General features: G+C 36.0%; 1 protein-coding gene across 1 annotated transcript in view; it reads left to right on the top strand.

The window, feature by feature from the left end:
• CFAP54 (cilia and flagella associated protein 54) overlaps positions 1 to 27,688 on the top strand; it is a gene marked incomplete at both ends in the record, with an annotated part of 158,511 nt that overhangs the window by 93,496 nt on the left and 37,327 nt on the right. The window contains 13 exons of the mRNA XM_081332014.1: positions 2,292 to 2,501; positions 3,838 to 3,925; positions 7,350 to 7,556; positions 8,013 to 8,079; positions 10,839 to 11,021; positions 12,407 to 12,493; positions 16,754 to 16,876; positions 17,243 to 17,296; positions 20,580 to 20,796; positions 22,961 to 23,061; positions 26,310 to 26,479; positions 27,116 to 27,212; positions 27,519 to 27,669. Coding sequence (XP_081188140.1) covers positions 2,292 to 2,501; positions 3,838 to 3,925; positions 7,350 to 7,556; positions 8,013 to 8,079; positions 10,839 to 11,021; positions 12,407 to 12,493; positions 16,754 to 16,876; positions 17,243 to 17,296; positions 20,580 to 20,796; positions 22,961 to 23,061; positions 26,310 to 26,479; positions 27,116 to 27,212; positions 27,519 to 27,669 — 1,755 coding nt within the window. The remainder of the gene's footprint in view (positions 1 to 2,291; positions 2,502 to 3,837; positions 3,926 to 7,349; positions 7,557 to 8,012; positions 8,080 to 10,838; positions 11,022 to 12,406; positions 12,494 to 16,753; positions 16,877 to 17,242; positions 17,297 to 20,579; positions 20,797 to 22,960; positions 23,062 to 26,309; positions 26,480 to 27,115; positions 27,213 to 27,518; positions 27,670 to 27,688) is intronic.

The raw sequence follows: 27,688 nt of genomic DNA on the forward strand, positions 1-27,688 counted from the left end.
TATTTTCAAATATATATATTTGGGACATTTGTATAAAATAATATACATTATAGAGAGATCCATAGACAAAAACCCTTAGCAGTTCAGAGACATAGTATTGGAGTACCAAATAACCCCTTACAGTCCTATATCATGATGGTTGTAAATCGGGTTTGTCACATGACGAACTGTTCAGTCTTATGCTCTCTAAGAATTCTCTTGCGTTTTGAACTCAAAATGTTTGCTGCTAAAACTCAGAATAACTCAATTTGTCTCACCCTAAATAGTATCTTCTTCTGTTTTAATTTATCAGTTCAAGAAGGTGTATTATTATTATTTTAGATGGATTCTGATGGGTATTTTTTAATTTTTTACATCTATTATGCCTATATTTAATTTGACTGAAGTATTATTGTAGGATGTGGTCTCTTGTTGTCTTCCTGACAAAGTGCACTATATATCTCTTATACATTTGCTTTGGTGTATCTAATGTTAATTCTAAACCCCTTATTCATTTCTGCTTCCATTAACTTCTTCCCATTCCAAAAATGTTTATAAGCCCAAACTATCCTGTCTTGTATCTTCACCAGGTTTTTCTAGAACTGCCTCAACCACAGGCAAAATTCCTTCTCTCTCAATTGTGCTAATATCAAATTATCTTTTTCTATATCTTGGCTTATTTCTTTAGTCTTAGTTTCCAAGAATCTTTAATTTGTTAAACTCTGCCTTTAATCTATATTACATACTTTTACATTTTTCATTCATTATTTTCTTCAAATATCTACGGAAACTGTCACAGTTTCCAGTAAGAAAAATGATGGATTAAAACATCTCCAAAGGTTTGGAGATTAACCAGAGGCTGGAATTGCAATTGGAAGAGGTGCCTGATTTTGTGGAGCTTCTCCAGAAAAAGCAGAAGATGGAGATCACTATGTATAATCTGGACAGCTGCTTCTTATGAGGACACCTGCATGATCCAAATGGATTCTGTGGGCACCTCTGGAATAAGAGTAGCTAGGAGCCAAGATCAGGTTCGCAGCTTCAGTAGAACCTTTTAAGGGATGCTAGTCTGCTCAAATTTCCCTTCTTAAATCACTTTGGATTATAAATATTTAAGTAACAAAAAGATCTTCAGAATAACACTTTTATTGGACCGTCTGGTGAGTGTTCCTATGACCATAGAGTAATTAACAGAACAAGAAATTTATAAAAATTATTTGATAGCAAAAAGTGCGTAAGAATTTAGGTTACAAAAGTTTTAAACAGATAAAGGATCCAGGGGAACATTTTGGACTTTATTTTAAGTTCCTAGGAATTAATTGAATTAATAATATCATATACCTTCATGGGAAAGTGTTTTGTTTGGCTCATCAAAGAAAATGACTGATCAACCTTCTTAAATAAAAGGATAAGGTACTCATAAAAGAGCCAGACAAGAGATGTCTAAGAACTGTTTGAAGAAACATATTATACAAAGAAAAAGCATTGCGCCTTCATCCAGGAATTCTCATGAAATTTATGTATGAACACAAATAACCTCCTATTCACTGTGATATTATAGCAAGATTCTCCCAGGTACATAAACTAAAAAATAATAGAAAATATAATATAGCTACCGTCAATCATTCCACTCCCATTCTATTCCATAATGCTCAGCCCATTGTAGTTGTCCCAACAACTGATCCAGGCCTAGACCAAATATCCCCTCTCCTTTTGAAGGCTTGTGGGCCTGATAAGAAAAAATGTCAAGAGCAGCCTCTTTTAACCCAAGCCTAGAAGAATGCAGCTTCCTGGAGATGGTATAGCTGGACTGAAGGCTGTTGAATGCAGTTGCTGCTCTGCACACTTTTGAACATCAAATCTGTAAAGGTTGTTGAAAATGTTACATAGACTTGGGAACTTTGGTTACTTCTGATGGAATGTAATGGGGCTTCAGCAATTACTCTTCCGGCTTATTTTGAAAAAAATGCTTTTTATTTAATTCCTTTTGTTAATGTAAAACAGAAGAAACTTAATTTGGAGGTGGCAAACTACTCCCTTTTATAAATATAACAACGTTTTATCATTACTTCCACAAGATGAGGAAAAGAAAAGAAATTTGTGTGAGGGAAGAAAAGACCTAGGAAAGGGAGCGTGTGATAGCATAGGTGTTCTCTAATGTCTTAAATTTAATTAAAATCAGTTGTACATTGTAAAATATATCTACTTTCAGTATGAGTCTCTGGAATAATATTATAATATCTAATACTATATTCAGAATCTCTAATAAGGACAACTAAGATGTTTTCATTAAATCTACTTTATAAAACAAGACTCTTCTGGAAGATTAAATACAAAAATATATGCAAACCAAAAGACTTCAGATGGAAAAGTGGGATTTACTATGGGAGCTGAGTTGACGTATGAACCAGAACCACCTGATCTTTCAGTAGAAAGTTTTACTTGCCTCAGTATGGTTGAGAGCAACTCCATTCCTCAGTCAAGACTCTCAGTAGTGATCTCTTCATATGAACGAACGCTTGGTAAGTTTATAATCCATTCTATTTCATTCATTGAATTACCACATAATCTGATAGGAAACTTGAGCACATGTTGTGCTTGCAGAGATTTATTATTTTAAAATAGTTCAGAGAGAGGAACATAGTAAGGAGCTGGTGTTTCAGCAGACTGATAGTAGAGTTCCAGTAGAACTCCAGTTCCAGCTATTGCTTTCTTTTTTCTCTCTCTGATAAGAGTGAAATTGAATAGCTACTGCTAGGATTTATTTAACAGTAATAAATAAAGAGAATTGGTTTCCCAGCAAAATCAGTACAAAAGTATATGTACTTTTAGTAGTATGCAAAATATTTGCCAGTTCAACTGTTCTAAACAACTGTTTTAATTTAAAACAGTTGCTTACAGTGTAAATCATCCACCTCAGTCATTGTGGAATTGTTTCAGGAATACAATAGCTCTGTTTCAATCTTAAAACACTTCTGCAATTTTTGAAATGGCAGCATTTTAGTTCAAGAGGAGATGTAGGAGATAACCAGGCTGAACCTGAGGGAGGGGTCAAACATGTCATCAGTCATGAGTCCGTGCACACAAGAGATCTAAGTCCAGTCCACCTTGATTTTCTTTTTATTCTTAACTCCTGCTATTTTCTCTTGACTGTTAGTATTCATATTCTTGTAGAGACCTTATGCTTACAATAAATCTTTATATACATTTGAACTTCTGGGAATCTCCTGATTTCGCTGGTGCTAACATTAATCTGAACTTAGATCTCTTGTGGGCACAAAGGGACTCATGATTGATGATGTGTTTGACTCCTCTCTTGGGCTCAGCCTGGTCATCTCCTACAAGATACTTTTTTTCCTATCTTATACTACTGCAAGCTTGAAAAAATGGGGCATTTTGAATGCAAAAACAATTGCCTTTAAAATATTTTGTAATTTCGTATTACAGACATGGCAAAAAATTTTAAAAGAAAGAAAATAAAAATACAAAAGGCTAGCACAGATTTGTAATAGTTCCCAGAGTCAAATACACTGTCCTGGAAGTATGGTGAGCCCCAACTCCATTCTCATTCTGGAAAGCCTTGAAGAACCACTTTATTTCAGCAGGCCTTTTGACCCATAGGGTGATTGTGGCAAATGTTAGTTTATTATTGTTTTAATTGTTGGTGGAGTTTTAATGTGTTTTAAAAATGTGTTTTTTACTACCCTGAACTTTCTGATTGGATAGTGTACTGAAATGGTAGATTAATTAATATAGAAAAACACAATAATTTATTTTAAACCAATTATATTTAAGTTTCTCTAAATATATTTACTATTAAATATTCAAATATTTCCCCCTCAAATTGATGAAAAACAGAAACTCTTCAAACAAATAATCAGCATGGTCTCATGGTCCAGGCTTTTCATGAACTTGGAAATCTGCGTTTTTTCACCGGAAGCACAAGGTATTAGCATTCTTACATTTTCTATTTCAATCTACACCTTGTAAAATTAGTAAAATGTATAACCACTGTAGAGAAATAATCTAGTAATGGAGCATGCAAAGTCACAATTTTCATCAGAATTATAATAAAAGGTTTCAATCTCCTAAATTCCTCTTTGCCTTTTCTTCCATTCTCTTTTGTTCATTCCTTTGAAGGAGTGAAATAAAAAAAATCATTACTACTAATTTTCTACTCCCCTTATCTTAATTTGTGTTTGTGTTTTCTTTCCTAGCTAGCTAGCTAGTTGGACTATAAAAGAAAATATTTGTAGCTTAGGATTGCACTGTGAGGTCCTTGGTGCTCTCTGATATTGATTGTTTTCTTGTAGATGTCTATGGACATTCTCAATCATCCAGGTCAGGGTTATCCCAAATGTGCTTTTCAAAAGGCAATTTGACTTTCTTTTTTTTAATGTCACTTCTCATCCAAGAAGCTTTTTCAGTTCTGACTGAATGATGGGGAATGGAAGGATTTATATTCTTTACAGTCATCTAGTTAACACTCTGAAGGTCGGTTCTTAGCTCTCTGAGAGTTGTTGAGGCCGCTTGGGAGTTTTTCTGTACCTTGCGTTCACTGAATCAGAATACAAATGGGTGTGGAACCTTCCTGGGACTGCTGAAAGTTCTGTGTCATAGACAGGAGATAGGTGATGCTGTATCCTTCCCCTCTGTTGAGAAAGGGTTGTTCAGTTTTAAAACAGATGGTCTCTTTTACCGCTCTTTCAAACCCTGGTCCTCTCTGTCCAGAATGTGAACTTTGCTGTCTTCAAAAGAGTGACCTTTTGTGTTTCAAATGCAGATGAACTGTTGAATCTTGTCCTGATGGGTTTGAAAGAGGGGTAAAAGACACCATCTATGTTAACATTGAACAACCCTCTCTCAACAAAGGGGGAAGGATATAAACATCACCTATTCTACAACACAAGAACTGCTGGGTTTGTTGTGCCATGCATTTGTGAAGTGGTTGTTTTGTTTCTCCATTGCACAGTTTTATCTTTGGGGTGGACAAGCTTCTGCCTTACTGTATTCTTGGTTTTAAAGTGTGCACACATGTTATGTTGGTTAAAAATCCTCCTGAGCTTTTCAGATATTCCTGCAATGTATGGAGCTCCTGCTGGATATTTTTCTGGCTTTGATGAAGGCCCAGTTGGGATAACTACAAGTTCTGAGGGCTTCCTTCATGTGTTTTAGTTCTTTTTTTTCCTTCTTTGCCAGTAGGCAAACCTTCAGTCTGGTGGTGTAGAGTTCTGATCATTCCCTTTTTGTTATCCAGTGGGTCGTGAGAATCAAATACTGACTTGTGTGTGGGAGTTTTCTGTATTCTTCAGTGTTGAGGCTTCTGTCTTCCTTAATGTGTACTAGAAAACCAGGAAAGCCAGTGTATTTTCCTTAACATCTTCCTGTACCTGTCCACAGAGTTGATGTGTTTGTGAAAGCTTCCATTTCCTGTGTTTTAATCTTGACCCAAGTATTGTCTACTTACCTATATCAGTGAGTGGGTAGAATTCCTGTGAAGGAGTTTAGGCCTTTGGTTTCTACCTCTTCCATGTAGCGATTGGCCACAATGGGTGATGTGGATGAACAGATGTAGCCGTGTTTTTGTCTGTAGAAATCTTCATTGTATTTAAAATAGATAGTGATTAGGCAGAGGTCCACATGGCACATATGTGGTCTGGGATGAGATTAGCTCTTTCATCTAATGTGCTGTCTTGTAGCAGTTGTTTCTTCACTACCATGGCAGCTTCCATTTTTGGAATGCAGATGAAGAGTGAAGTCACATCATAAAAAACCATAGTCTCATCCGGATCCAGTTTTACTGACAAAGTCAGTAAAGGTAGTGTTGCTGACCAAAGGAGTTAATAAAGAGATTAGATGTTTCTCAAAATTGTAGGTGAAGTAGTTGATGTCGCTGACAACTGGTCTGAGTGAAGTTCTCTCTTTGTGATTTTAGGGAGTCTATATATGTATGGAGTGGCTTTCCCAGAGTTAAAGGGAGTAGTATTGTGGCTTGTCAATGGCCTTGTCCTTCAGTAGTTGGTGCAGGAAATTGATGACCTTTTTCTTACAACTGCTTGATTACAACTGGTTGCCAAAAGCCCCATGATCATGTGATCACTATTTGAAGTCTTCTCTGCCAGTTTCCCAGAAAGTCAGTGGGGAAAGCTGGCAGGGAAAGTTGTAAATTGTTACTGCCTGATGAATGATTTTCCCTTCTCTCCATGCCCGGAATGGGATGACTTGACACCACCAGCTTGCTGCTGCCAGTTCGCCATTGCCAGCTCGCCACTGCCCACTTGCTTCAATACAATTCCCCACGGCCAAGACACCGCGGGGACGATTTGCCATGGAGACAACTCACTGCGAGTGGCCAGAGGGAGAGCCAGGTGGCTGAGCGAGTAGGTGGACAGAGTGTACATTGGGGCGGATGGTGAGGAGGAACGGTGGGTAGGAGCTTCCTATTTTCACATTCCCCCATCACTGCCACTACATTGAACTTGGTTCCACACCTGGCATGGCGACATGGCAGCTACATCCCCATGTGGCAGCATCAGTGGCTCCATGCCTGGTGTGGTTGCATCAGCAGTGATAGCTTTGCACTTGGCATGGCGGCGGTATCAGCAGTAGTTCTGTGCCTGGCATGGCAGCAGCAACAAGGGGTGTGAAAATGGCCGCTTGCCCCGACATGCTCTGTGCTCTGTCCACCCGCTTGCCTGCCTGCTCAACTTTCTGACTGCTGTGGGGAGTTGTCCCCATGGCGAGTGGCTGTGTGGAGTTGTCTTGTGGCGATTTAGTGGCAGTGAGGTGGCAGAGGCAAGTTGGCCATGGTGAGCTGGCGGCGGCAAGTTATCCTAGACTCTCCATATGGGACATGGAATTGACATACTTCACTGAATAAAGTTTGGATCTTTGGGATCCCAACTTATTTTCTACAGCCCAAGACAGAAGTTCACTTCCTCTTCATTTGCAGAAGGGAACTCCTGCACTGGACTGGAGAAATAAAGATCCTGAAGGGATCTTGAAGATCTAAGCCTTGTTTCTCCAGCTGTGCGCAGGAGTTCCCTTTTGCATATGGAAAGGAGTGTCCTGCCTTTCTTCAGCAGGTAGCTTTTTCACTCTCTCCATTTAATGACTCTCGGGTTTACTTAACAAATGCAACGGGAGAGCCGGGATCACAGTCGTTGAATGAAGCAGTCATGTGGGCATCACATTTAACAAAAACTTCACTCATTACTGAGATTCCAAGCCACAATTGTCATCATAAGTCAAAGATTACTTGTACTTTAATTGCTTTCTATAACTTTTTAATTCCATTGCATTTAACAATAGAGATATGCAAAATTACCTTCCATTTGAGTATCAGTAATGTAAGTTTCAATGTATCTCAGAATTGCTTTCAAATGCTGGTGTCAGGGCCTTGATGCAGCTCTCAAAATGGATAATGCACTTCATCAGTGGCAAGAATTAGATGATTCATCAGAGAAAACCACTGGTAACTTTTCAAAAACATCTCAAGTTTACTCTGAGAAGTTTATTTCTCGGGCTGGAGTTTGGGGTTGCCTACAAGGAGCAATTTTAGCAGCTAAAATAGCTCAGTAAGTATATTTTCTAGTTACTAATCTACAACTTAATTTTTTTACATAATGATTTAATTTCATAGAAATTCAGATCAATGATTCATATATTTTATATTTATTGTGAATACAGGGCTTTCTCTGTTCCAACTAGAAAAAAAATCTTACAATCCTACTTCATGTTATATTCCTACTGTATCTTTGCATCGTCACGATTTTATACAAATTCCTGGTAGGCAGACTAGCATAATTTTTGTTTGTCTTTTAACATCTCTTCAATTATGTACATTGTATTCAGAGATCTTAGTTAACAGAAATTATATGAAACCAAGATACTGACCAATTTTATACATCAATGTCTGATGAAATCTCTGAGAAAAATGTCTTTATTTTAAAGCTCAAATATTTATTTTGGTATTTTAAATGAGCCACAAACTACACTACTGTTTAACTATATTGCTTGGTTTTTGCATTTAGGCATTCATTACAGTACAACATTAAACTAAGAACCAAAACCTGCATTTTATCTGCTGTCCTCTTCAAGGTAATTAATAGATGTATTGAAAAGTAGACATTATATAGTAATCTGTAGATAAATGTTTGTTTTTGAATTACAAATACAAAATTATGCTGTGATATGGTGAATGTGCATGCATATGGATAGATCTTATAACTTGTAAGTTATATCTCATAAATTTTTATTTATTTATTTATTTATTTATTTATTTATTTATTTATTAGGAAAAGCTGGAAAGTACTTTCATATCAAATAACATTAATTGGTAACCATCATGGAGTTATATTACAGATAAATGATTATGATAATTCTTATCCAAATATGTCTTAGCAATATGCTTTCATTTGTATATGCACAGTCAGCAGATAAACCTTTTGAAGGAATCAGCCAGGAGTACCTACTAGAGAAGAAAGAAATATAGAATACTTCCTAAGTCCACAAACCCCAGTACTTTCAAAGCAAATAATGCAGAATACTTGCTCAGTACTTTGCATTATAGTGCAGTATATACTTTTCAGTCCATTGCAGGATTCAATCCATGGATGATCAGCAAGTAGTCTATTGGGGTTCCAATGCCCACTCTATAAGATATTGTGGAATGGGCAGGATTTACATATGTTCTGAGCAGATTTTTGTACAGTAATACAGATGGAGGTAAAAGTCAACAAAGTAGGACAATAGTTCTTGACGTATGAGCATATTTGGGACTGGAATTTCTGTAGTAAGTTTGTGTGATTGTAAATTGAATCCTCATCTGACCGGATTTGATTATACAACCATTTTCACTTTGAACCATTGTTAACTATTGTTAAATGAACAGTTGTAAATTGATAGCTCCCTGTATTTGAAATTAGACAGATCGCAAGACCTCTTTAAGAGATTTAGGTCTTTGTGGCACTGGTAATATATGGTTACATAATCTCATTTTTGCATTTCTATGTGTTGGATGTGGGTGAACTTTAAAAAAAGATTTGAAAACTTTAGTTAGCTTGAACTACAATTATGAAGTTTTAAACTGAGACTGGATAGTACTATTATTCTTAGATTATTTCTGGGCACAATTCAAGGTGTTGATTTTGATCTTTAATATCCTGATTTACTTAAAGTTGGTATATCTTTAAGGCATAATAATGTCCTGTAGTTTCCAACTGGGGCACTCTAATCTTCCTTAAAGGCCTTCTCCTGAGTGCCCTGACAAATGCAGTTAATCAGATGACTCTGACCTTCAGAGTTTTAGGGTCTTTTGGAATAACCTTTCCAGAGATTTATTCCCCCCTCCCTTCCTCCTTTCTCTCCCTATATTCTTAAATTGACAATTCTCTCCCAGATATTTCTATGGTTAAGATTTTAAAAACAAACAAAAGGCCTGCCATGGCTTATTTGGCAATAATTATGGTTATCTTTGTTTTGCTAATAAAGCTATCAATTTGTTCAATTCAGTTTAGTTTGCTTTAAAATTAGTAATATCAATATTCTCTGCTTATTTGCTTCCACTATTCCTGCCTCTTCCACTTTCTTGATCATGTCTTTCCTACTACCTGGTATCAGTTCAAATATAGCTAATCATTTTGTTCCTTTCTCTAATCTCTGAAGTGGAAATTTATCAGCAGTAGAAGTGTTCAAAGTATTTGAAAAACATGTTTTACAGTAGCAAGAGCAAAACATCTCCTTTGGAAGCACTGAAGTCACTGGAAGTTTTGTACAGCAGCTTAATGCCCACCCTGTTTGACTATGTGCAGAAGCACAGCTGTGCTGCCACCACGTGGCTGTGTGGAGAAATCACAGTGTGGGCAGTCAGACCCTCCTACCCTATGACGTATTTCCTTTCCCCTCCCTTTCCTGGGATGGACTTCCTGCTCCTTTGTCCCTAGAGAGCCATGCTTCATTAGCAGAAAACATGGGGTCCCAATATGCAGACCCTGGAAGCATTATCATCTTCTAACCTTGGAGACACCTCGGGAATATCTTGGAAATGCTGTACAACATCATCTGAATTGCAATAAAGGTATTTCTATATAAAAGGTGTTTCTACGAGTTCAAACTATCTGGAGAGACCTGTTAAGGTTAATTATAACAGGTCTCTCCAGATAGTTTGAACTCGTAGAAACACCTTTTATATAGAAATACCTTTATTGCAATTCAGATGATGTTGTACAGCATTTCCAAGATATTCCCGAGGTGTCTCCAAGGTTAGAAGATGATAATGCTCCCAGGGTCTGCATATTGGGACCCCATGTTTTCTGCTAGTGAAGCATGGCTCTCTAGGGACAAAGGAGCAGGAAGTCCATCCCAGAAAAGGGAGGGGAAAGGAAATATGTCATAGGGTAGGAGGGTCTGACTGCCCACACTGTGATTTCTCCACACAGCCACGTGGTGGCAGCACAACAGCAATTTTCTTTTTCTGAAAATAGCAGGAAGCGTTACCAGTGCTTGCATGTGCAGAAAGCAAGGTATAGTCTTTGTAGTAGCTGCATGACACCCTTGAGAAATGCAATTTTAGAGGAGAGGAACTTTGCTCAAAGAAATGCACTTTCAGCTGTAGTAGAAATCTAATATGCATTTGAAACTAAATAATTTCATTAACTGATTAGCATTTAAAAACTTCTTTGATCTCATATTTAGTTTATAATTGGAAAGTAAGGCAATCTTACAAAGTGCCTTGGTTTTATTTATTGTAGGCTCAGTATTATATTTAGTTTCACCTTAGGAGTTTGAAACATTAGAAATAGATTAAATGTGTTTATATCTATCTAAAGCTTGAATGTTGTTATTTTTCTGCATTTCAGTCTTTGTTTAGAGCCTCACTACCACATCCTAAAGCTGATTGTGACTTTGCACAATATGAAACAGATGTATTAATTCCTGGCGTTGATTTATTTGTGGATTACTATCGAGCTGATATTGCAACAGTTATTGCAAGTCTCAGTTTTATTCTTCATGAATTGCATTGCAGAAGGCAAAATCTAATAGTAAGTATTATAAAAGATAAAGTAATTATTTATACTTGTTAGAGGTATAATTTATAATATTGATTAGCATGTTTTTTCACTCTTAACTACATGGACCATACAGTCAATTCATACAGTTATGCATCTTTTTAGTTATATACAGTGGCGTAGCGTGGGTTGTCAGCACCCGGGGCAAGGCAAGTAATTTGCGCCCCCTCGCTCTCGCACCGCACCGCACGCCTGGCACCCCCCTGGCGTAAGAAGAATCGAGCCTCCCGCGATCTCCCGTCCCCCCCCACCCCCCTGAAATTCTCGCCCGCTTTCACAGACTTGTTCTTTTACACCGGCTGCAAGTACCAGGAGCCAAAGGCAGCCTCTCCGAAAGCCTCACACCCAAAGACGCAGGCACGCCCACACCGAGGAACGCCGCCGCTGGCGAGGCTCGCAGACGCCGCCGCTGCCATTCTTTCTTTCTCGTTCGCGGGAGCGCGCGGCGGCGTGCGCATACAGAGGTGTATATAGACCCAGGGAGCCGCCGAGCCTTCCCCCACCCGGAGAGAGAAGCGTTTCTGTGTCGGTGCAGGCACAGATACCCCTCGCTCGCGAGCAGCCTTGCCCTAGCCCGCCGGTCGTGCCCCCCCAGATGTTGCGCCCGGTGTGGCCGGCCCCCCCTGCACCCCCCACGCTACGCCACTGGTTATATAACTGATCCTAGTTATTTAAGATTATATAACTGCTTGCTTAAAACAGACACAATTGCTAAATGAATTTACAAACAAGGTTGCATGTGTAGACATACTTTATAAATCATAAAGTTTATAAAATTTGTCATGTAAGGATATATTTTCTGTAATATGTTCTTGAACTTATTTTTTTTGTCCATTCCCCTATTTGTATATAGTCTCAGCAAATTGATAACTCTGGGTTGGGAAGCTAAGCAGGGCTGGGCCTGTTAGGTTTTGGGGCAGGACCAGAACTGTAGGCTACATTGGGAAATTAAAAAAAAAGGAGAAGGAGGAGAAGGAGAAGAAAATGTGAAGAAGAAGTTATTCGAGTTATGTTCAGTTACAGAAAGCTGCATTCTAGGTTTTTGGCAGACTTTTTTTTCAGCTTTGACTTACAAGAGATTAAACTTGGGGCCTGCTGCATATAAAGCATTTTTTCTTACTACCAAGCTGCTGTATTGGTATTATTGCATTAAATATTATTTTGATGGAAGTGACTTTTCTACATCTTTGAAAATTCTGATGAGCTTTGCATATTAGCAAAATGCCTTGCTGAACAATTTACACAGGTCCTCTACTAATGTTTTGGATTGCATAACGTTTGAACTATGCAACAAAAGTTGAAGAAAGTTATATGTACATGTAAATAAATATTTATAGAGTTGTCTAATTTTTTTGCAGATTTTGCCATTGTTCACATTGTATCAGTACTTTGTGTCAGAAATTTGTCGGAATGAAATTAAATGTATTGAAGGAAGGATTCTCAAGGTAAATGTAACAATTTTATTTTATTAAAAATAATTTAATGCAAATTGGTTATTCTGCCATTTCGTGAGGCCATTCCGTTTTTAAACTAGAAAACAGGTTGCTAGAGCCATGCAATTCCCATGTTATCTGTTGTTTTTAAATACTTTTTAATTTTAATTTTTCCTTTTTAAAGAGTTCCAACACAAACGTCTGTATTCAGTCAGTGATGAAGAAAACAATTCTTAGGACTTTCATTCAACTGTTGGATCTGATGATTTCTTGTGAGAACTACATTGCTACATATCAGGAACAGATACTCAAATTCTCCTACTTTATCCTATTACTTCACTTTGTCTTGTTTCTGTATTTACAAATACATAAATATACAATCATGTGAAAAAGAAAGTACATTCTCTTTGAGTTCTATTGTTTTACATATCAGGACATAGTAAAAATATGGTCCTTAACAGTTTTTAAAAGTAGATAAATACAATATCAGATGAACACATGACATATTATGTACCATGTCATCATTTATTTTACAAAATTGTGAAAAAATTAGTTCACCCTATGACTCAGTAGCTTGTTGCTTTTGCTTATTTGCTTTAGCAGCAATAACTTGAAGTAACCTTTTTCTGTATGATTTATCAGTCTCTCACATCATTGTGGAGGAATTTTAGCCCATTCTCCTTTACAGTATTGTTTCAGTTCACTGAGGTTTGTGGGCATTTGTTTATGCACAGCTCTCTTGAGATCCCGCCACAGCATTTCAATAGGGTTGAGGTTTAGACTTTGACTGGCCATTGCACTGCCTTATTCTTTCTCTTTTCAGTCATTTTGTTGTAAATTTGCTGGTGTGCTTGGGATCACTGTCGTGTTGCATGATCCAATGTCAAGCAAGTTTTAGCTGTTGGACAAATGGCCTCACATCTGACTTCAAAATAGTTTGGTATACAGAGGAGTTCATGGTCTACTCAATGATTGCAAGGTGTCCAAGTCTTGGGCCTGCAAAACAAGCCCAGATCACCTGTCCTCCACGGTGCTTGACAGTTGGTATAAGATTTTTTGTGCTAATATGCTGTGTTTGGTTTTTGCCAAACCAAACTGCATTATGAGCAAACATCTCCACTTTGGTTTCGTCTGTCTAAAGGACTGTTCCAGAAATCTAGTGATTTCTTCAGATGCAACTTTGCAAACTTAAGCTGTGCTGCCATATTCTTTTTAGAGAGAAGAGACTTTCTTCTAGCAACCCTTCCAAACAAACCATACTTGTTCAGTCTTTTTCTAATTGTACTGTCATGAACTTTTAATATTTAACATGCTAACTGAGGCCTGTAGAGTCTGAGATGTAACTTTGGATATTTTGCATTTTCACTGAGCGTTGCATGGTCTGAACGTGGAGTGAATTTGCTAGGATGTCCACTCCTGGAAAAATTGGCAGCTGTCTTGAATGTTTTCCAGTTGTGAATAATCTTCACTATAGAATGATGGACTTTAAATTCATTGCTGATTTCTTTTGTCTTTGCCATTGTATTAATACACACCTCAATTCTGGCAACCAGCAAACTCCTAAAACTTCAGTTTTCATAGAGATACCAGTAGTCACACTTGCTAATGATCAATTGATCAAGGGCACATGATTAGCAATATCTGGCTGCTAATTAGCCTCTTCATTATTATGGAAGCTGTAAGGGTGTACTTTGTTTTTCACACATGGCTTCTCCATTTTGGCCTTCTTTTTGTAAATGATGACATGGTATAACATAACAACATGTGTTGTTGTTCATCTGAGATTGTATTTATCTACTTTTAAGAACTGTTAAGGACCAGTTGATTTTTACTATGTCCTGATATGTAAAATGATAGAACTCAAAGAGATGTACTTTCTTTTTCACATGAATGTAGATATAAAATTATGATTTCTACTGATGTGAAGTAGTCAGTTGTAGAGTCTTGGTAATTCATGGAGTGTGGAATTATGGACCACTGTTCCATTGCTGACTTTTTATACTTAATTTATCAGGATACATATTTTTAGTACCACTTTTTAATGCCTTGATAAGACCGCACTTGGAATATTGCATCCAGTTTTGGTTGCCACAATATAAAAAAATGTCAAGACTTTAGAAAGAATGTAGAAAAAAGCGACAAAGATTAGAGGACTGGAGGTAAAAGATATGAAGAATAGTTACTGGAATTGGGTATGTTTAGTTTAATGAAAAGAAGGAGACTAGGACTAGGAAAAGAAGGAGATGATAGCAGTGTTTGAATATCTAAGGGGCTGCCCCCCCAAAAGAGAAAGCACCTGGAAGCGAAACAAGAAGCAGTTGATGGAAACTATTCAAGGAGAGAACCGATCTATAACTAAAGGAATTTTCTGATAGTTAGAACTATTAATCAGTGGAATGGTTTCTCTCCAGAAATTGTGGGTGCTCTAACAACGGAAGTTTTAAAGAAGAGATTGGACAACCATTTATCTGAAATAGTATAAGGTTTCCTGCTTGATGTCTAAGGTCCCTTCCAATTCTTTTATTCTATTTTATCTAGATATTTTTGATTTTGAACATTTTTGTGCAGACTAAATGGAAAGATTATGTTATTTTTGTTTATTTGTTGAACTTCACCTGCATGAGTTTTCAGACTCTGTTATTTTAGCTTTTTGTGGAGTGTTGCTGGCAGATAACCAATACAAAATTGTACACTGTGCATTCATGCATTAGTAAGAAAAAAGACTGCAAGCTGATAGCCAGAAAAATGTATTCTTTGCTATTGTTGCTGTTCATAAACTGTGCTGAAACTTTCCTGGGCTACAGCAGTTATTTATAGAAGTAAACCAGAAAAAAAGAATATGTTTCTATTGTTGATAAGCTGCTACCTGGCTGTGGCAAGAAAATATTTTTTTTCTTTTATGTGCATACTCCTATTTTATAATACATAAACTACCTGAGTTTTGAACAAAATTTATAATGATGAAGTTGTAGGATAGTGTCAGAGCTACAAGGCAGAGCTAAAATTTACACCTTGTTTTCAGAGTGGAGCTCATCCATATAAAATCTGAATAATCATTACATTTTAAATTAGAGGGTATTTATTTATAATGTGGTGCTGTTCTGCAGCAAACAGTTTTATGCCATTGGATTATGCATAACTGAACACATAAAGATTTGTAATAGAGGGGTAGCTTTTCATATTTTTTAATAACTTGGGAATAATAAAATACTGTGATATCACTAGCACTAACACTAGCACAAGAACTTAGATTTATATACAACTCCACAGTGCTTTACAGCACTCTCTGAATGGTTTACAAATGTCAGCATATTGTCTCTAGCAATGGAAGGCTGAGTCAACCTTGAGTTGGTCAGGATCAAACTCCTGGCTGTGGGCACAGTTAGCTTGCAATACTGCATTCTAACCACTGTGCCACCACAGCTCGTTAAAATACTTGATAAAACTTATTCTATTTCATCATGATTTGTTCTGGTAATTATCTATTAGAAGAAACTGAACTACAAATAATTGTTTTAAGACCAATTCCATAGCTAAGAAAATTAATTACTGCATCCAGTTTTGGTCACCACGATGTAAAAAAGATGTCGAGACTCTAGAAAGGGTACAGAGAAGAGCAACAAAGATGATTGGGGGACTGGGGGCTAAAACATATAGGGAACGGTTGCTGGAATTGGGTATGTGTAGTTTAACGAAGAGAAGAGTGAGGGGTGACATGATAGCAGTGTTCCAATATCTCAGGGGCTGCCACAAAGAAGAGGGAGTCAAGCTATTCTCCAAAGGACCTGAAAGCAGGATAAGAAGCAATGGATGGAAACTAGTCAAGGAGAGAAGCAACCTAGAACTAAGGAGAAACTTCCTGACAGTTAGAACGATTAACCAGTGGAACAACCTGCCTCCAGAGGTGGTGAATGCTCCAACACTGGAGGTTTTTAAGAAGAGACTGGACAGCCATTTGCCTGAAATGTTATAGGGTTTCCTGCCTGAGCAGGGGGTTGGACTAGATGACCTCCAAGGTCCCTTCCAACTTATTATTATTATTATTATTATTATTATTATTATTATTATTATTATTATTATTATTATCATCATCATCATCATCATCATTATTATTATTATTATTATTATTATTATTATTATTATTATTATTATTATTATTATTTTGGCTCTCTAGGCTCAGGGAACCTTCTATAGTTTAAGAAATAGCATCCAGTGTTGTAGAAATACATCTGTAGTACATGAGTGTTAATTAGTTATTCTTTTTATTCTTAGGTAAAAGTACTCACAGATTTGGGATTTTTCTCTGATGCCTTTCATGAACTCTGTATCATTAATCGTGGAGAGAAAATTCCTTGGAAATTGCCTTCCATATACAGACGTACTACAAAAGTTTGGGTAAAGATATTTATTTTATTTTCTTAGCCTAAAATCCGGAAAATAGACTCCCTTGCATTTATTTGCTCAGATACTTTGCCTTTGAAGGATTTATAGCACTTGGCTTATTTTTTTTTTATTTTTCATTTTTTCATATTGTTTTCTTCTCTTTTTGAGATCATAAGCAACCTATTAACTACCATAAAAATAATCATTTGAAAATTTCAAGCCCCCGCATAGCAAAAAGAAACAAAATAGGTACATTTATTTGATGAATTGATCTGAAACTAAAGCTATATTTTGTTAATGTTATTACTTTGTTTTCCAGCCTTTTTTTTACAGTATATAATTATATAGTAATTATATATTATTCTTTACTAAATTTAGACCTGTTCAACTTTTGATTCATCACAAACTCTCTTAACAAGTGGAAATCTACAGGTAAGAAAATGTTATACCTTCATGGATTGTGAGAATAATTGTGGGAAATAGAAAAAGGAGAAGCCAAGATGGTCAGACAGATATATCTCAGCCCATGAAAGGAATGGGAGGTGAAGAGAGTCTTAGAAAGACTCTTCCTAGTTCTTTGGAAAGTAAAGGAAAAGGAAGAGAGAAGTGCTTTCAGACTTGCAGGTTTTTGTTACTGTAACCTTATTCACAGTTTTGATTTCTTGTCTGAACTATTTTGAATAGCTGACATATCTAATTTACATGTTCTAAGAGATTATATCCTTAGTAGAATGTGATATAAATACTAACCATTTTGGGATTTCCTCAAAATATATGGTCAGCTGTAACTTACATCTAAACATCTAAATCTACTTCTTCCCCCATAGAACCTAGTTTTTCTCACAGCTGAAGAACTTCCTCAAAACAGAAATTATATTTTCTGTAATGCTGCAGATTGACACCAGTAAGATAGAACTTAATTTTGAGAATGACATTGTCAGGATCCATTTATATCATATTCATAAATGTATGTTTAAAACGTTGTTCCTGGATTCTGCCATCTCCCGAGGAGGAGGGAACGAATGTGTATTGAGCCTGTATTAGGCATTTCAAAGGAAAAGAGAAGCCTTTTGAACTGGGGGGAGGGTTAGGTTAGGTAGCATCTGGCTTGTGTCAAGGAAGAGAGCAATAAGCATAAAAAGTCCTAAGTTCCTTTTTCCCACGAGAGGGATGATACGAGGTAAATGATGGGGGACTGACCAAATGGGGTTAAGGGGGGGTTGAACCGGGAACTCTTTATAAGGTTTTAGTTTGTAGAACAATATTAAATCCTGTCTTGTATTCCTACAACCAAGCATGTCATAGTAAAGATTCCTTTTGGACTAGATTTGGCTCCAAGAGTTTTGTCTTCCTAAGATGTGGTTTGGGGTGGGTCCTGACAGACATTGTCCTTGTCTTATCCAGATAGACTCAATGTTTCTGCAGCGAACTCATACTAATCCTGTCAATTTGTGTTGGTCATATGTGTTTCTTTACATGCTACCAAATCACTCTAAGTAAATTGTAAAACAAGAAACTTTGCATTAGTGCAGATGTATTTGAGATAATCCATGAATTATTTTACATAAATAATCTGCTATTTTACAAGAGGTATCTCATATTACTGTTTTGTGCTAAAACGCAATTTCTAACTTGAGACACTTCACAAAAATGACATCTAAGCATATACATTTGTTGCAGTTAAATAAGTTCAATATAATTTCAGTTTGAAATTTTAACTTCTTTTTAACAACTGCCTGTATAAAATTAAAATATCTAGAAGTTTATTATACCATAAATGGTATTTATTGTTTATAAAAGGTAAAGTTTCCCCCGCACATGCGTGCTAGTCATTTCCGACTCTAGGGACCGGTGCTCATCTCCGTTTCAAAGCCGAAGAGCCAGCGCTTGTCCGAGGACGTCTCCGTGGTCATGTGGCCGGCATGACTAGACGCCAAAAGCGCACGGAACGCTGTTACCTTCCCACCGGAGTGGTCCCTATTTTTCTACTTGCATTTTTACGTGCTTTCGAACTGCTAGGTTGGCAGAAGCTGGGATGAGTAACAGGCACTCACTCTGTTATGCGGCACTCGGGATTTCACCCGCCAAACTGCCGAACTTCTGATCGACAAGCTCAGCGTCCTAACCCACTGAGCCACCGCGTCCCTTATTGTTTATAGTTATATGTACATTTGTTAAATAGTAATTTGGAATTATTTGAACAACCACACATAAAATGTATTCATAAATCCTTTGGATAATGCAAGTGTGAAGTATAAATTGGATTCCCACAGGGCTACATGTGCCTAGGGCTATTACAATTTTTATAAATTACCTAGAATATGGTCAAATTGCAGATCGCATCAGGTAGAAAAATCTAGGCACCACATTTTAAAAATGATGCGAAGAAGTTGAAACAGACTGGAAAAGAGCTTTCAAAATCATTAATTTGTTAATTCCCTTGTTTACACTGTCTCACTCATCATATTTATATTATTATTTATTTTATTATTTAATAATAATAATAATAATAATATTTATATTGCCACCCATCTCATAAGCCATAAAGTAAGCAATATTAAAAACATTCTACAATTTAAAAAATCATTGGTATTTACTATTAACAGAGTAGTTGAGAGGATTTGATGCTTTAGACCAGACATGTCAAACTCGTGACATCACGTGACGTCATGTGATGTATTGGAGTTTTTCTCCATTGCTGACAACGGGGTGGGCACGGTTTCCTGGTGATGCCTCCGGCCTGCGGGCTGGCAGTTTGACACCCCTGCTTTAGACAATGTGGCAACCTCACTAGTCCATCATTACCTTGAAATTCCCAAGCCTGTTGACATAATCGTACTTAGAGACAGTTTTGGAAGGATGACAAGGGTGGTGCCAGTCTCATTTTGTGCAGATGCCATGCCAGAAAAGACTCCCAGGTCTCACCAGATGTAGTTCCTTTGCAGATGACACCTGCAACATATCTCTTCTGCCGGACCTGATGGAACACGTAGATGTATATAGGCAGAAACAGTTTCTCAACCTGGTCCCCTGCCGTGAAGGGCTTTAAAAGTTAAAAACAGCTTCTTAAATTGGACTCAGAAGTAAACTGGCAACAAATGCAGCTAATGGAGCAGAGGTTTAACAGACATATTTGAGTTGGGGATATTAGCTTGCATAACAGAAAATTTAATAATTGCCAAAAATATCTTTTTAAAAAGGAGATGGACTGTTCTTTGTTGAAACTGAAAGTAGGACAAAGGTCAATATACTGAAATTTGAAAAGAAGCAATATTTAGACAGAATTTCTTGACAATAAAAGCTTTTAAGCAATGAAATCTCATTGTTAGAGGTTTTCAAATGGGCTGCAAGGCCACCTAGCAGATATCCTTAGTGAATTCCTTCACTAAAAAGGGTTGGGGCAGATGCCTATAAGATTTCTTGTAATTCTTGCTCTTAACATTATTTTAAGTCAATACTGATAACAATGGGTACATTTGTGATTCTTTAGCCTAAATGAGTTTGGTTGAGTTCATATAAGGTCATATTTTAAATGGAGGAAGTAGCTATGTAAGGAAGATGGAAATTGCATGAAATATTTCATTCCGTATGTCTTTGGTAGATTTTAATTTGGCCTCAAAGAAAGGTATTTTCTTTTACTTAAAAATAAATATTATTTGCATATTTTTGAAAGAAAATTATTTGTCTTACAATATGTTTTCTTTTAATTTACAAGGTATTAGAAGACGTATTTAACAGGCCTATACATTCAGCATGGACTGTAGCATGTGAACCAAAAATCATGGATAATTTTATTTTAGCTAAAATGCATTTTATTATTAGTCTATCTGCAACATTATATTGTGTTCCTGAAAAAGTAATGAAGACAGCATATTCTACTGACTCTGAAACTTTAAGAAAGTCAGGAAGATATACAGAGGCACTCATGAAAGGTATTGATAAGATAAACTAAGAGCTTTATTTTAATTGTATGGTATATGAAGCTTAAAATATTTTTAAATTGGTTATGCTTGCTTAACATGTCCCAAACATGCTTTTTTTTTTTTAAAAAAAAAGACCAACTGGACCATCTTGATTATTTTTTGAAGATGTTTCACTTTTCATCTAAGAAGCTTTTTCAGTTCTAACTAATTTATGGGGAATGGAACTCTTTGCAATCAGCCAATCATTAACATTTGAGTGTCCTTGAAACCTCTTGGGGGTTAATCTGCGTCCTCAGAGTCACCTGAATCAAAGTGCAGATGAATCCTGGGACTGCTGAAAGGGCTGCATTGCTAAGTAGTGACCAATGCCTCCCCCTCTTTTGAAAGAGGGGCTGTTCAATTTTGGGGAAATAAAACAACCACTACACAAATGCATGGCACAACACAAGAGAACCAATGCATCAGGACAGGATTAAGCATTTTTTCTGCATTTGAAAGAGAAGGGCCACTCCAAGATCACATTCTGGATAGGGAAGACCATTGGTTTGAAAGAGAAGTCAAGGAGGCTATCTATGTTAAAATTAATTTGCATTCTGATTCAGGAAATTCTGAGGAAATAGAGTGTTAATGACTAGCTAACTGTCCCAAAGGTGCTTTTTCAAGTGGTAACTGGACTTTCTTGTTTTTCTTTGAAGATGTTTTGCTTCTCATCCAAGAAGCTTCTTCAGCTTTGACTGGATGGTGATGAATAGAAGGATTTATATTTCTTGCAGACAGCTGGTCATTTGCATTCTTTTAGAGAGTCTTTGAGGCCACTTGGAGGTTTATATGTGTCCTTATGGTCTCCTGAGTGGGACAAATGAGTGTGAAGCCTTCTTGGAACTGCTGAAAGTACTGTGTTGTAGACTGGAGATAGATGATGTTGTATCCCTCCCCCTCTATTGAGAGAGGGCTGTTCAATTTATATTCTAATTACAAAGAGTATAAATCCTTTCCATTCCCACCAGTTAATTAGAACTGAAGAAGTTTATTGGATGAGAAGTGAAATGTCTTCAAGAAAAATCAAGAAAGCTCAGTTGCTGTTTCTGATCTTAAGATACAAAAATTTTGAATGTTATAATTAAAAAAAAAGCTGCCCTCTTTGTGTATTTCTTTATGTATCTTCTTTAATGATAACTTGTGCAGCAAGTCTTATTTTTGTTTTCTAATCTAAATTATTTCTGGAGACTTCAGTCCCATCTCCCTATCAGCTGTTTTGATTCATACATGAAGTAGGGAATACTCTGTGGCAATTATTATTATAAACAGGTAATCTCAACCTGCAACCCTTCACTCAGCAACTGTTTGAATTTACAACAGAGGTAAATGAATAGGGTTTTGCAACTGGTCCTTGGAGTTCTGGCCTGCTCTTCATCCCTACAGTCACATGATAGCACTTGGCAACTGGTTTGTCCTTACAATCAATTGCAGTTTCCCCACAATCACAATTTGCAACTTTCCCTGACAGCTTCCCCAGAAAATAAATAAGGAAGTCAGCAGGTTAGGTTCCAAGTTGTTGGGTAAGTCTCCCCCACCCACACCCCTCCTCATCCTCCCTGCATTCATGCTATGCCAATCATTCTCCCTGATCCTTGCTGTTTCTTTTTGTATCCTTGCACATACTCACACATGCTTGCTTACCTCCTGTACTCCCTCCCTTGTGATCTCCTTGCACCTTTATATATCTCACCCTCGCCACGCCTGTCATGTAGACCCTCTCACCCTTGTACACCCTGCTGACCTCCATCCCATCTCTTGCATACCCCTACCAACACACTCCCTTTCATCCTTGTGCATGTGTTGAATCCTACATTATACATGAGAATAGTAAATTATTTTATTTATTTATTTTAATTCCATTTATATCCCGCCCTTCTCCGAAGACTCAGGGCGGCTTACAAGCTTAGCAGTAGCCTTCATTCTATGTATATGCCTGCTTATTAGGGCTTTCACACACACCCCAAGCGGCATTATTACAAAGTCAGCTTAATTACCCCCAACAATCTGGGTCCTCATTTTACCTACCTCGAGAGTAGCAGAGGAATAATTCATTTCACCTTTTTGCTATTTGAAGAGTTACATTGTTTTGAGTGCTTTCACTGGAATTGATCTTGTATGTTATGTTTTTACAAAGGTTATATAATAACTCCAGCATTTACAAGTGGAAAACGAGAAACTGTCATGATTGTAGAACTTGAAAAGAACAGAGACACATTAAATGTTTCTGTTCTAAAGGTAATTATATATTTATATTAAATGAACATCCACAGTTAACATTAATATTTTTTTGTATTTTCGGAAAGCAATTTATTTTATATAAACTAAAGGGTTTCTGTACAAGAAAATATACACATGTATTGAGATCCAGGTATTTGAGCACAAGGTTCAGTGAAGAAGTGATGGGTACAAGAAATAGGAAACAAGAAAGATATGGTTGTCAGGTATGATACAAGCTGCTGAACTAGGCTGAAGATTGGAATAAAAGTCATCCTAGACCAGATTATTGATCCTTCAGGGAGGACAGACCTAGAAATAGTGGGAGATTTCAATTACCTTAACTCTATTGAAAAACCAACTTGGCCAAGATTGTAAAGTCTCAGTCAGTCTTGTTGATTATTTCATTTTCCAGAAGACTGAAGGAGGACTGGCCCTCTTAGATCTGATACTTAGATATGAGAGAAGAGGGCTAAAGAGTTAAAAACAGTGATAACTGTGAGGAGGTGACCATGTCATCTTGAGTTTCAAGCTAAGAAATTGAAACATCATATTATACATGTACATTAGACTTCAGAAAAAAAATTCAGCAAGCTTACAGAAATACTATATAAGATCCCATGAGCAAAAATTCTGGGGTCAAACAGCATAGGAAGATTGGAAATTCCTGAAAGGTAAGGTGATGGAAGTAGACTTGCATGCAATTCTGGTGATTAAAAATAGGGATGAGATTTTAAGAAACTGTAAGGGGCTTTCAACTGAGCTAAGAATTAAAAGGGACATACATAGGAAATGGAGGAGGAATCACTATGGAGGTTTATTGTATCTTGAAAATAATCAAAAGGACTGAGTACAGTTAGGCCAGTCTGATGTTAATACAGGGCAAAACTTTGAATATGATTACTGTACTGTCGATTTTGAGCATTTAAAGATTGTTCTACTTGGCAGGACCCAGCAAGATACTATCAAGAATAAATTATGCTAAACCATTGTGGTCCTTTTATTTTTCCAATGTAATGGAAAGTTAGAGAGAAAAAAATATAAAGACTATGTGCTGATCTATAAACACAGTAACTTAAAAACTGAACAGAGGTGAACCAACTATAGTATGGTTGAATAAGATGGCAAAAAAGACAAATTTTAAAATGGGTTTTAGCTGCCCAGGATCTGCAGAGATTTAAAAAAACAAAAACATTTCTCTAATGTATCCCTGTGGGAGAGAGAATTAAGCAGTAATTCCAAATGTTGAGGGCTCTTTCGTTCTAAGACAGCCTTGTTCCTTCTCAGTCATATGACCTAGAGCAGAACTATTCTTAAGGGGCTAGAAAGACTTCTAGAAACATGCTCTGCATGCTTTCCCTACCTTGTTTGGCAGAGTGACCACTTTAGTTGACCATGGTAAAGTGGTGAACATAATATACATTGATTTTAAAAAATCATTCAACAAGGTTGAGGAAAATGAGCAGTTCAAAAATGTGAAAAATAAATAAAAGTCTGTCCTTAGATTTTAATACAGAACATAGCAAAATGTCTGTGGACTTACAGAAGTGATGACTCTTGGGTCACAAAGAGCCAGAAGCAATTGAACAACATTTGAAAAATCAAAGACATGAGTATAGGATAGGGAAGCTGAGATTGTAAACAAATCGATGCATATTACTTTCTTTGATGGAAATAACCAATTCCTCATTCTTTTTGGCAGGCAAATATCCAAGAATGTTTGACAGTGAAACCTACTTTTGTTTTATTATTCATTTTTCTAAAGTCTATTTTTTACAAGTTTTTATTGATTTTTTAATACAATTCAACCATGCTTATTCAACAAACAAGTTGTTTGAGTTTATCATTTACTAATACAAATTAAATTCCTAATCCCTAGTACGTTTCTCCAACCACTGATAAAATAAGTCCCAAGTTTGAAAATATTCTGTTTCTTTTTCTTTCAACCTCAGAGTAAGTCTGTCCATTTCCACATAGTCTAGTATTTTATTAATTATTTCTTCCTCTGATGGTATTTCTTCGTTTTTCCAATATTGTACAAATATAATTCTTACCGCTGTTATCACATGCAAAATCAGATATACACTTTGTTTATCAAGCTTTTCTGGCAATATACCCAATTAAAAAAGTTCAGGTTTAAAATCTACATGTTTTCCCAACTTCTTTTCTAGTCAAGTATGTATTTTTGCCTAATATCTCTTTTCTTTTACACATGTTCACCACACATGATAATAAGTACCTGGTTTATAATTACATTTAAAACATTTTTTTACAGATATTTTATTAGTTTTTAACTATAACAATCTCCAGTGCCTGGTGTACAGCATGTTGTCTTGGTTTATATTTTAGGAAGAAAAAAGGAACAATAATAATTAACAATAATAATTAAATTTGGTAATTCTATACTTAATATATTAATTAATCATACATTTCGTTGATCTTCCCTTCTCACGTTTGTATTCTCCTTCTTCAACCTTAGCCAAAATATAATTCTTAATATTTTCAATATATAAATGATTAGATATAGGCATTTTTTATATTTCTACAAATAATAATCTATATATATATATATATATAACATTTTTTCAGCTTATATTATTCTCATAACCTTCATCTCATTAGTTCAGCATGCATCCTATTTTTATAATTTTTGTTCACTTAAATTCCCTTATATTGAATCCAAATCCAATTGAATCAGTCATAATTTCTTCATATTAGTCATCTAACTGTCCAAATCTTCCCATTTAGGTACATCCAATATTTTATATCATGCATTATAAAAATACTATACTTTTTATCTATCTTATAATATCTAGATATAAATTCCTTTTTAATTAGTTTATATTTCATTTATATATTAATAAAAGTTACACCAACCTATTTTAACATTTCATATATTATAAAACATACTATATTACTTAAATCTGTTATCCATCTTGTTATAAGGCCCCTTTGTCTTCAAAATTCTCTGTTCTTTTAGCCATATTCAAACAAATGTTTATTCATGTAATAGTCCATCTGTAGGGTGAGTCAAATCTCTTATATCTTCTTCTTTTGCTGAGTAATTTTCCAAGTTGATGTAATCCGCTTACCCAGCAGTTCCTGTATTTTTACAAATGTTTTTGGGAATACAAACGATGAAATAAGTATGATAAATACTTTCTGTCTCCCAAACTTTGATGGTTCTCCTGATAATTCCATTTTTCTTGTTGTATCAGAACCTTGAAAATTTTTCCTAATTGATCGGTGATATAGTTTTATTATTTTAGGGAATTTTATTGGCAGAAGCTGAAGAAAGGATTAATTTAATTCTTGAAACCATACAAAATAAATATGGTGCACTGATATATAAGTGTTCAGCTGTAGAACTGGAAATTGTCATTGAAGCTAAACTTCAGCTTGCAGCTATTGCTGAACAGAGACTCCAAACAGCTTTCAGGTGAATAAAAATTCATTTTTGATAAATCCATTTTTTTTCCTACTGGAATAAAACTAACATTTGCTGAAAATAGTACTTCATGAGTGATTGTCTTAACTGATACTTTTTTCACTTCATTTAAAACATTGGAAAATTAGAAAAGAAGTTATTTATTGATAATTGAATTACGGTAACAGTTGGTGACTGTGGCAAGAAGCACATTTGCACTGTTATGGCTAGTGCTCCAGCTGTGATTTTTCCTGAGCTGATTGGAATGGCAACAGCTATTCTTACCTTGATTGTTCTAATGAGCAGTATGTAGGGCTATCATCATATGTATGAATTGAACTTTAAATTCCTAACAATTTCAATCTGAATCTCTAAAGTAGTTCAACAAATTTAAGATGTGTGTTTAAGTAAATCCATACCTTTTAACATTGTTGAGGTTGACAAACTCTGATCTAAACAATTGGCTTTTCTATTCAATAAGGTTTCTTGCCTCAGGCAGAGGGTTGGACTAGAAGACCTCCAAAGTCTCTTCCCCTCTGTGATTCTATTAAAATCCTGAGTGATGAATCAAATATATGTGTGTGTGTGTGTGTGTGTGTGTGTGTGTGTGTGTGTGTATGTATGTAATATTGTGTTTTTTGGTTACAGTGCTGCACTGGTTTTTTCTGCAATAAAACTTCTTCAAGATGCAGAAGTTTTCATAGATACATCTAATTCTCAAAAAGATGCAGAGAAAACAGATAAGGTATATTTCAGTATTCACATTTTATTAAGTTGATGAGGGAGGATAGTACTGACAGCATTATGGGCAGCAATTTTATAATAAATATTAAAATACTTTAAATTATTCTATTGTTATTTTATGGGTTTTTGGTTTAATACAGAAGTTATTCTGTGTGGCATACTGTAAGCTATATATTTTACATTTAATAAAACATTTTAGTAAGTATGACTGTATTAGAGACATTCTACATGTTAAAATGCATTAATCAGTTATAGAAAAATTGAACATTAAACCTAGTAATCCAGTTCATTTTCCCCTTTTGATTAGGGATATGATGAAAGGATTTATACTGAGGATTCCAATCTAATTCACAATGTAACAGCACGAGAACATCTGAATATACACATATGGCTAAAATGTCGTTTGGCATTAGTGATTGCAATTACAGCACAGGCAAGAGGCATTGAAACAATGAAAGGTAATCAGTATTATATAAA

The sequence above is a fragment of the Vipera berus genome (genome assembly GCF_964194415.1).
Source record: "Vipera berus genome assembly, chromosome: 6".
Lineage (NCBI taxonomy): Eukaryota > Metazoa > Chordata > Lepidosauria > Squamata > Viperidae > Vipera > Vipera berus.